We start from the raw sequence: 12,056 nt of genomic DNA on the forward strand, positions 1-12,056 counted from the left end.
TGCAGTTCTTGTCACGTTATTCTCCTTCTCATTTTGTCTTAGCTGAAAGTCATGATTGATAATCAATCTGGGTTTTGCGTCCAGAATTACTCTAGAGAAGGAATTAGTTGTTAGCATACAACCAAGGCTCACGTCCAAGGGACCGGCTAATTGAAACCAAGCCAAGGCTCATGTCTTCCATTCTCAAACTAGGTTATGTGGTTAGACTTTCACATTCAGATTGTTGTATGTTTTTTTTAAACTATTTTCGTATTTGCAGCAGGAAGGAATGTGTCATGAAAATTTTGTACATTACTTCTGAATTTCAATCGAATGGATATTCGATAGTCCAATTTCTCTATGTTGTTGAGTCAAGACCAAATGTGCATGATATGTTCATACATCTTTGTTTTACTGAAGTATATCAGAATCAAATTATATCCTTGCAAGCGTATTAAGATCCTTCTCTGTTATTTGATATACTGGAAATTGCAATGTTCCAACCCTTACTGAGGCTTAGCAAAAGAGTGGATACTCTAAGATTATAAACAACTGGGACTCACCCAGCTGTATGGCCAAGGAAAAGGGTGAAGAGGCGAGAGAGAGGAATCTGCAATAGCATGAAAACATAATCAAATGTGACATAATAATTATTTATTATTTTAAAAGGAATCATTTAATAGCTCATGCATGTCCAATTCATTCTCTGTTGTCAATTCGAGTGGTGTGATTAAGTACTAGGATGCTCAGTGGTTGACAAGGTATTCTATGTCTATTCCGAGTAGGAAGGGCCTTTCTAGTTAGAGAAAGTGTAGGGATAAGTTTGAGGTCTGTGGTTGGGAGGTTAGGCCTCTAACAATGTTTCCCCTTTTCACGAGATGTTAGGATGTGCATCAAATAAAGATAAGTTGAGCATTCAAACATTTATTGGTGATTGGTATTTTAACTTTTATGATATTTATACAAGAAGATATGATGGATTAATTTATATCGTTGAATTGGGTTATTTCCTTTGATGAAAGCAATCTTTCTCGTCAATGTAATTGGTAACCGTTTAGATCGATTGACCTTCCAACTAAATATGGAATATATCTATAGAATTTTTATTTCAGTCTTTCATTTATAAGAATAATGATTATGAGCATATCTTCTAATCTTATGTTATTGCCACAATTAGAAATAGGAAGAAAAGGAATGAAATAGAGGTATCTGATGCCCCAGATGATACATTGGTGGCTGATGTCCTAAATAATACAGTGGTATCTAATGTCCTAAATGATATAGTGGTATTTGACGCCCCAAATGATGCAGTGGTATTTGATGCCCTAAATGATCCAATAATAATAGATGCCCTAATTGATATAGTGGTATGTGATGCCCTAAATGATCCAATGATAATCGATACCCTAATTGATATAGTGGTATAGATGGTGATCGTCATTTGATCTTAAGTGGTATTTGTCAACTAACTTCGGTGTTTGCAGAAGCATCCCTAGATTGATTTTGGTTTCAAATTCCATGGTATGTAGATTTTAATTTCCATAGTAAATTCATTGACGATGTTTTCAATTGCTAGTTATGAAATTTCCATTTAGCTGAACGTAACTGTTAATTTCATTCCCATGAATTTAACTGATATAACTGTCTTCCTATGAAAATGAAGTAATAACTGTATTTCTTTGATATGTTAGTTGTTAGTTAAGACCCGAGAAAAGTTGGTTGTTACAGTACCCAAGCACAACCAAATCTCTGCAAAGAGGAGAAATAGAGAAAACCACATGGGAAAAACCCTACTCCAAAAAGAGATGGAAATAAAATGTTCCAGAAGATAGGAACAAAAGGATGATCATGAAAAACACCACTAAAGCATGAAGCTGCAAACACTACCAAATTGCTGATTTGAAGAACCCCCACTGTATAGAACATGACCAGGTAGAGAAGATTAAGTCTGAAAAGCTAATCAATCAAAGATGGAAGGTATCTTCATGGCCTCTAAAAAAAGAAATGAAAGAATGTCTATATGGTGAATGATCCATCTCACTGAAATGCATAAGTATCCAATCACTGCAATCGCCTAGTACATATGATCAAATACTAAATACATAGCTCACTCTATTGAATCAAGAAAGCAATAGAACCAACATAACCCCTATATAATGCTGAGAGGTAAGACATGAACATTGAAACTGAATGCAATATCTCCTACAAGAAGAAGAACTAGGAACATCGAGAGTCCAAAAGAAATACAAACACCTATAATGACACGTGTCATCAACACATCATGAGGCTAATGTCATGGAAGGAACACTCACTTGATAAAGGAAGATGGCCAATATGGTCAACATGAAACCCCCTAATGCACTACAAAGATGTGCAAGATCTCGAAATGCAATAGAGTGACACTTTGTCTCGGTGAATTTGCAAAAATACTACAAAAGGATGTCAACAAAGATCACAAGAGACATAAGGCTGATACAAGAGATAGTACAACTCATGAAAAATCATCTGAAGAAACAAAATTGATCCCCAGACTTGAAACAACCAAGATATCCACCAGAATGCAAAAAAGCAAAAAACTGAATGGGATGTGCTTGGAGCAAAATCTGGAAAGTAGAATGTCTCAAAATATGTCTCTCGTAGTGCAAATAGAACTTCTGACTTTGACAGCCAAAACAGGCCACCAAACAATGTCAAAAGTCCAAATAAACTGCACCATCACTATGGGCTTGGAATTAGCTTTTTGGTGATATCTCATTTACAAAAAAATGGAGTCTAGATGAGCAAGTTATGGCCAAAAAACATGTAGGACAAAAAAGTGCTAGAATGGCAAAATAATTTTTTTTACCGCCTCGGGATTTGTGCCAAAATGCCTCAAAAAGCATACCCACCAGTACCAAAGAGTGTCTCGGGAAGTGTGTCAGTTATGTACCAAAACTATCTCGATTTGTGTGCCAAAAAATCTTGGTTTTCGTGCCAAAATTCACAAAATCGTAGTCTCGGGAAACACTCCAAAAATCTTGACTTCAAAACCTAAAAATCTCAATTTGTGCACCAAAATTTAGAAAATTGCCGCCTTGGAAAACATGCCAAAATCTCGATTTTCGAACAAAAAATCTTGATTTGCACACCTAAAATCACAAAATTGCCACCTCAGGAAATGTGCCCAATTTGGAAGCAATATTATTTTGCCTCAAATTCTAGTTGTGTCCAAATGTGACAAATTTAATATGAAAATAGGGGTTTTTGGGTGCTCTGAGCTCAATAGTGAGGCCTGTTTGGGCTCAAAGTGCACCGAAAAATTGTGATCCCCAAGATTTAATGCCAAAAAAAGTTAAAACTCTGAAAAATGAAACCCTTTGAAAAAAGCACAGAGTTGAAAGCCAAGCCAAAATTTTCATAAAGAGAACAGGGACATGAAGATCTGGAGCTCTGATACCATGTTGAAGTTGATGAAAGATCAACCCCACAACTTCCAAGAATCATCTACATGCAAACACTTGTCACAGAAAGAGAGAAGCAAAAGCTATGGAGGCTGGAATTCCTAGATCCATAGATGAGACATTCTTGATGAGCAAAAAGAGAGATTGCTATTATCAAAAGTGAATTAATAAAATTACAAAGAGATCAAATTCTTATAAAAAGAGAGCAAAAACCTTAATAGGTAAAACCTAGGTTGCATTATAATAATTAATAAAAAAAAAAATTATTATATGCCGAAAGTTTAGCTTAAGTGAAATAGAGTTAATAAATGACTTAACAATTAAATCAAAATGATTTAATTAATAAGGACATATCTTTTCATTCTAACACCCAATTCCCAGTTGACCTGTAAGTGTTTGCTGGTGAATGTTTTGCAGTAGAATTCCCACTTGCGTCCAATTTCCCAATGTGCAATTTGCACCAAACACATGACAGTGCCTTTCCATTCCTTGAGCACCCAATCTCCTCACTCCCAAAATGCAGATCGCAAACCTTTAAGATTGAAATGTAGGTCTCTAAATTTGAAATGCAGGCCTTTGTAGTTGCACACAGGCTTTCTTAGGGTAAACACAAACCTTGAGAATGTCAAACCGCTGCCTTAGAATGGAACGATAGCCTCTAGAAAAATGCAGGCTGAACTCCAAACAGGAACACAGGGGTTTGGTAATGCATAATGACAGTCCCAATTTTCATCAACCAAGCAATGAAGATTATGATCAATTTTCAACCAGCTTCTTAAATACAGACGGCACAGTCAAGAAGCTTCAACCACCATTAGCTTCTTCCAACCACAGTGAACACAACTACAAAAGGACAAAAAAATTCTTAGAATTAAAACCCTTATACTTCAACAAGGCAGCACAAGCAACTTCAGAAAACGTGACAAAGACCACAAAATCAAATAATCAATTGGATAATGAATTCTCATAATGGGAGCCATATTTATAATCTCCATTGTGCAACTTAGCTTCAGCTACACACCTTTCACTTAAAAGCATTTTTTCTTTATACTCAGGCACGTAATATAATTTATTAATTTCCTTTTGTCTCCCAAAAATGATCTTTTTGACCATATCATGATATTCTTACACACGAGGCCATTGTTTCTTGTGCTCAAGATTTAAAACTTTCCAACTCGGTTCCAACAAGCTATGACACAAAGGCAGCCAAAGTAGCAAAACTAGCAAAACTAGCAACCTCAACATTTTTAGATGAATAGTAATAATAATTCACCCATTTTGCAAAAATGACTGAAAAAACATTAAAATCAAAATTTGACAAGATCGGAGTGATTATGATGAAGAAAGACGGTGAATGAACCGGATGGGGTGACTTACTATAAATAGACACCCCCTCCAAGATTCTTGGAACCCAAAGTAGAAGCCCGAAATAAAAACTGAGAGCATCACTTGACTCCTCTAACTCAATTGAGCTCATCAGAACCATCTATTGACTTACTATAAATAGTAAGTTCCTCAACATTGAGCCAAAAGCACCATAGGCTGCTGGAAAGTCTATAACCCCACAATTGAGATCCTCAAATCCCATTGTTAGCTCACGAGGGTCACAATGATGAACTTACCAAGTCAACTATAGGAACTTGCTAAAAATGGGGACATCAAACCTCTCAATAGGGGGCTGCATTCTCACAACTAAATTATCATAATAAATTATAGAAGATTTTAATACTTGAACAAACAATAATCTTTTGCAGTCACACTTCTACAAGAGCTTGTTGATCCTCCGCAAAGGACTTGACACTCTTCATCTGCCACACAAGCTCCATCTAAATCTTAGTGAGCCTAAGGAAGTCCTTCCTCTTCAGCTCATCAAGCTTTCCCTCTATGTAATAAATTTTTTCAGTCTCAACTTCATCTTACGTCCTGGAAGCATTTTAGAGAGATTAGTAAATAGTAAATACTAGAAGCATAAATGATTCACTATTCTCTATGTTATTGCATGAATTAACTACATAAAATTCATGATAAATATTCTAAGGTATAATCATAAAATACTTATGTCTTTATTTCTGTCAGAATAACATACTCCAAGCGATGCTTGAACCCCTTGAGTAACAAAGCCTTCAATTGAGCCTCTAGCTCCATAGTAAATGATACAAAAATACCCATGCTAATGATGAAGAAGCCAATCCAAAATCTTCCTTTCAATAATTCTCTACACACACATTGTGTAACTTTGCATACACACAGTTTTGCAACAGATACCACTCATAAAAAACTAAACCAATCATGCACCTCTAATAATCTCTCCACCATACACACAGACAGATTGTTATGACATATATACTTCTGTGGACCTTAGGAGGCGCATATCCAATTTCACCAATTGAGGCTGATATGACAGATGCATTTCCGTACCCCTTAAGAGGCTGATTGACACATGTACTTCCATGCCCCTGAACTTGATGGATAGGCCATAGGTGCCTTGTATGATCTCTTGTAGGCTTCATAATGTGGATGAATCATTGAATAAAACCTCAAAGGAATCCCACGTATGTTATTTGATATATATGATTTGTAACCTGATTATAAGTTTATCTTTGATAATTAATCTGATTGCAGGTTCTAAATCATAAGGAATTTAAATTGTTATTCCTGAGCACAATCCCAACCCTAGGTGGATATTTTAGGGTAAAGTAAGTGAATTCCCAATAGGGGACATTATAGAACATGAATTCTAAACCTTGTCAATGAGTTGTAATATATCTGCTTTGAAGAACTTCACGTTTATCCATGATTCAATTAAAAAGTAGTCTGCTGAAATAAGGTTTTATTGTGTGGATGATTACAGATTTAGTGATGCAGCAACTGTTCTTTTGAGATGGGGCTTGGCAGCAGATAAAACTAAAGCCATCTATAGTCAGTGCAAGGTACTTTCCCCTAATACTTGCAATATATTTGATCTCCATGTTTATTGGATGTTTCTTGAAATCTTTAGGTGGAATTCTTTATGATGATCTTGTAATTGAGTTTGTAGTTTGGTTGGTCTCTACTACATTATTTTGGATAAATCTTTTTTCACTTTCGTCCCATAATGCTACTTATTAAATTATTACATAATTGTTTTTTTTTGCATTAGGTTATGTGAAGGAAGTAATATGCTTGGCAGTTTGATCACCAATCTCCATTAAATGCCCTTTTCTTCAGACAGCAATTCTTTTGTCATTTGGCTTGTCCTCTACCTATTTGAACTAGATAATGGATATAACGGTAGACTATTGTACCTTCTGCAGCTTAAGCGTCCTCACTAGCAAAAGAAAAAGATTTGGCTTGTTATGTCTACAGGTTTGATGAATGGTGTTGGACTAACACCAATTGCATGTGGTGGTTGCAAAACTAAACCTGTACATCTCCAGCTTGTGTCATAAAATTTCCCATTCAGCCAATTTTTCTAATGCCCTTTATGTTTTTCTTAGTAGTTAATGCACATTTTCCTGGACATATTCTTTTCCAGCCATAATCATTAATGCAGGAAATGCACTATTGCTCAGGCAGATTATTCTGATACCCAACACATATTGAAACTTTCCTTTAGTCTTGCTCTTTCTAAAGTATCCATAAAGTCTGATTTTAGGACGTTGGCTGCCTGAGAACATCTTTAAAACATGATCTTGCTCCCTACTCATGCTACTAAAGTATATATTTCTATATATGTGGTGTTGAATTTAGTAGCTCCATACGAAATACAATGCTACTATTTAATGCATTCCTGTGACATGGAAACACATACGGCATCAGTTTCTTGCCAAGAATTGTATTGCATGCGAAAGCAGTTGAAAAGCCAAAAACTAACTTATCAACTGTGTCTATGATTATTGGTGTCGAATCTCATTTTTGAGTAGAGATACGTGATTCAATTATTTGATATGAAGATATCATTTTCTGTTCGAAATAGACAGTGCAACTCATCATCTTTGGTTCCAGGCAATGTGAATATCTATTGTGTGTCCATTTAGAAAGTTTTGAATACACAAAGAAGTACCTTCAGTTTTGAGTTGCTGTATGATCTGATCGAACTTGATATCTGAGAATTCATTTTGCAGTGTAAACATTTAATAACCGCTTATTGTACTTTTGTACACTATATTTGTCTGATCATCCTTCTTTCATCCTGATGATGGATCACAGAATGTGATCTGAAACGTTGATGTCAAAAAAAATCCACAATCAAATCCAGAAGCAAAATAAATCATTGAGAGTAGTTGTTTGAGTATTTGTAGTACATCAATTATATTGAGAAATCAATCAATCTCTTTGCATAGGATTCAGAAAGTTTTGAGATTGAAGAATCTTGAAGTTCAAGCTCTGAAATTTCTTTTAAAATCATTAAAATCTGTACATTTTGTGGGATGGGTTGTTTCTCTCTTCCAGGAGGGTTTTTCCCAGAACAATGTTTTGTTCAGTTTTCATAGTTTGCTATTCCTGGTTTTCTAACATGTGGAACAGTTTGTGGCTCCCCATTAATTTCTCTGGGCTGGAGTTGTGCCACTGCGTGCATTTGGCCCTTATTTTTAGGACTTTTACCTTTTGGTAGGTGTTAATAGCAGGTCAAGTAATATCTTGAGTAGCTCAATGATATAGGTCTTATATTCAAGGTAAATCAAGAACAAATATTTCTAAAAGGTTTGTTGCATCCTAATTGTTTGAGTGAGTGCAACCTGAAGATGGGATCATTACAAATATTTTTGAAGCTACAAGTCTATGGCAGTCCCTCCACATGCGATGTACTTTCTATCAATGATAGTGACTTTCAAGTTGGATAGGTGAGAGGTGAAGCAGTTTAGGTTTTGTTGGCTAAACTTTTTGTAAGTCACTAACTACTACATACAATTTTGTGGCTTTAGGCAATGTTTCATGAGATTTTTCTCTCCTCTCAGCAGTAGGGGAGGCTCCCGTCGTACTGTAGGTGGCTCCACTAGAAATTTAACTGAAAATTACACAAAGGGTGGTTGTCTTAATCAATTCCTCTTTTTTAAGGAATGTTTTGCAAACAGCTATGACTTTCAAACTTAACAAAAATGTCCTATTACTACGATAATACAGATGGCTTAGAACAACACCAAAGACAACAATTTAGTTATATATATTTGTGAAACAAATATAGGAACCCAAAGTCTCCTGTGCTTGTCTCGAATGAGGATTCAAGTAGAACAACCATTAAGGCACAAAGTCTTTTACTGTATATTCCCAAATATTATAAAAACACTTATAACTGAAGCCGAAAGTCTTCAACTCTAACTAATTGCAGCCACTACTATCTATCACAATTTCTCCTGCAGCACAAAGGCTTCAAAAGTTCAAATTGGCTTTGAATTCAACAGGCAGCTCAAAGTGCGCACAATTGAATCCAAATCCCTCTTGAAGCAAATCATTAAAACTCAAAATCAACTCAAGCAAATGTTGTCACATAACAATTTGAATTGGCACAAAGTCTCAAAACAATCTGCCTCTATTTTTCAAAGCAATTTGATTTACATCAAAGCACAAAGTCTTAGAGTGCACGATACAAATTGACATAAATTTCCTGCCTTGCCAAAAGATGATCATTTACAATGAGTTGCCTCCTTTATATAGGAAAATAGTGGAGAAAGAAGGGGAAAACCTTTAACCACCTTGACTTATTTTTTAACAAACTTCTAACTAACTTTGACTTATTCAAAGTTGCATGTCTAATGCACTTGCAACCTGATTACATGTTACGACTTTGTACGTGATACTATCGCATGCAATTACATCTTGTTTTTCCATTACATGTAATATGTCAAATTACAAATATAGGAAGATATTCTAAGTGCCTGACAAGACACAATTTATATTACGTCATCATTTTTTTGGTCGTCATGCTGCTATAGGATGCTCAATGGGGGATGTGCCTAGGTTTGGTGGAAACATCTTCATTTGGAACATGAACTTGCATTTTTGATCGCTCTATAGTATGATGGCGGTTGTCTCTCAAAAAGTACATTTGTTTCTTTCCATCTCTGTCTTCAAAACATTCTATGCGTGCAATCATTCTCTCACTTCACTGTATGCTCCATTATGTGATCATTCTTGCCTCGTATCCCTCTTTCTTCTTTGCATATCTAGGGTTATACATGTCGTTCTTGAGTTTCTAGAAAAAGCTATAACATGGTTTTTCAAGCTCAAAATTGCAGATCTCGAAGAGTATGCATATATGATAGAAGTGGAAGGCCTTTGAGCAACAATGGGTGAAAGATTTTATGCAATATCGACTCTGTACACGAGAAAAACTCATGAAATAGGATTTTCAAAGGGGATTGCATATGTGGACAACAAAATTTATGTGAGAAAATGAAGCATGAATGGGTCCATTGCACGCTTTTGATGTGCAAATATGGATTTTGGGATTTTTGCATATGGAGCATGGTTGGAAACTCGTGCGACAACGAATGAATGCAAATGTTTGAGCTCAAAAACATGCGTTTACATGGTGAAAAACCCAAAAACGGGTTTTTGGAATGTGAAAGCATATGTGGATTGTAATGGCATTATATGGAAAATTTGTGGAAATGGATAAAAAGATGTCTACTTATATTGTGATTTTGTGTTTTTGTTATAAGTAAATGTGCAATGATATGCAACAACCAACATCACGAGTTTTAAGGTCATTTGATAGCAGTATGTAAAGTATGAATGGAGAGCATGCAAGCATGGAAGTGGGGTTTTCAAACACAAAAACACGTGGTAAAGTAACTCATGTTACATGATATTTTCTTTCAAAAACTGTGTTTTTAATCCCGACTACACATACAAGTAAGGTGAAGCATTTGCACATGCAACTTGGAGAATTTAGATAGAAAATAGGAGCACATCATATACATTATGCAAATCTGAAAATTGAAATGAAAAGACTTGCATAAACAAAAGAATAAATATATACATCAAAGCCTTATGAAATTGTAGAAAAATCTTACCTTTTCCCTCAAGAAGCAAAAGAAAGAAGTCTTTAGTCTTTTTTGCAAAATCTAAAAATGAATCCAATGAGATTTTTTGGATTTCGAATGATTGCATGAATGAGAGTTCAATTGACTTCGAATGTTGACTTAATCTTTGTAAAATGAATACATTCTTGAGTCGAAATTTGTAGCTTGCCAAGTGTAGGAAGTTGGAGATAGAAAATAATAGCTACTATTTTGACCAAGCAATATGCAATATGTAATGCATATCGAAAATGGCATCCAAGGCATCATATGCAATCGAAAAGAATCGTCAACAAGTTGGAAATGATAACAATGTTGTACAACTTACTTTGAGGCAATAATTTGAAGATTTGATGGAGGAAATGATCAAACATGAGGCATTTTGTGCCAAAACATGCCCTAAAGGGGCTGTAATGTGAGCAAAATCCTTTCAAATCTGCACTCTTGATGAGCCAAGAGTGATCCTTGAGAGATTTAATGCAAAAATGACCATATTGGAGGCAAAAATCATTGAGTTTTGGTGAGGAATTTGATGATTATTTGCTTCAAACTCATGTTTTTGCTAAAAATGCCCAAAATGAGTGGGTTTTTAAAACTCAAAAACACATGTTTTTCTCTTAAAAATCACCACCCTAGCTAGTTTGATAAAAAACACATTAAGTAATGAGTAAAGACATACTTTTTGATGTCCAAAACATGTGCTTTGCAGCCCAAAATTACCACTAAGCCTCAAATGCATGTATAGGCAAGTAAAGATGGGTTTTTGATAACCTAAAGCACATACTTTTCAATGGAAAATTGCCACTAAGAAGCCAAACAATTATGTAACCATTAAGGGCACACCCTCTGAAGCTCAAAACACGTGGTTTTGCCCCTAAATTCACCACATATGATGGTTTGGTAAAAAACGCCTATATTGTGAGTAAAGACATGGTCTTTAAACACAAAAGTATACACTTTTGCCTTTAGCATCTTGTAAGAGTGTCTAGTGTAAATAGAAGTAATGACGTGCTTTTTGAAAGGAAAAGCATGTGCTTTACACTTTTTAAACTCCACCACAGGCATTAACATGTCCAAATGTCTCTATCGAAGAAGTAATGATGTGTTTTTAGGAAGGAAAAACACATCCTTTTCAAAATATATATGCTTTTGAGTTCAAAGCCCCACCTATATGCCTTTAAATCTGAGTAAAAAAACTTGTTACCCTAGGTTTTCGTGGTGGTTTTTTTTCTCGGAGTAGGGGATGACAGTGGGAACAATTATATAAAGAAAGGGAAAATTTAAAATATATAGAGAAATTTTAAATATTCATATAAAAACATGGATAATGCATACTTATATGAATTTTAGGACCTTAACATATAATGTTTGCATTAAATAATTCAACTTTAGAGCTCACACGAGAATGGAAATTAAATAAATTATCAAAACCGAAACATTAATTTTATAGGACAGCCAAAGGAAAAGTTTTTGGAAGTTTTTGAGTTTCCGAGATGTCGCAAAAACGAGGATGGGTCAAATTTTGCCAAAAGCGCGTCCCTGGGTAACACTGAAGAAAATACATTAATGTACTTGTAAATACAATAACGTGTGCTTTTGGGTTCAAATTCTCCACTTATAAACATTAAGTGATGTA

The 12,056-nt window shown here is 35.1% G+C and overlaps 1 protein-coding gene across 2 annotated transcripts in view; it reads left to right on the top strand.

Moving 5' to 3' along the window:
• Positions 1-12,056, top strand: part of GSNAP (gamma-soluble NSF attachment protein) — a 92,396-nt gene that overhangs the window by 13,282 nt on the left and 67,058 nt on the right. For both annotated transcript variants that reach the window (XM_089797534.1, XM_089797533.1), the window contains exon 6: positions 6,271-6,349. In XM_089797534.1, coding sequence (XP_089653660.1) covers positions 6,271-6,349 — 79 coding nt within the window. The remainder of the gene's footprint in view (positions 1-6,270; positions 6,350-12,056) is intronic.

The sequence above is a fragment of the Cupressus sempervirens genome, chromosome 8, assembly GCF_028749045.1.
Source record: "Cupressus sempervirens isolate cs-2001-9-10 chromosome 8, ASM2874904v1, whole genome shotgun sequence".
Classification (NCBI taxonomy): Eukaryota; Viridiplantae; Streptophyta; class Pinopsida; order Cupressales; family Cupressaceae; genus Cupressus; species Cupressus sempervirens.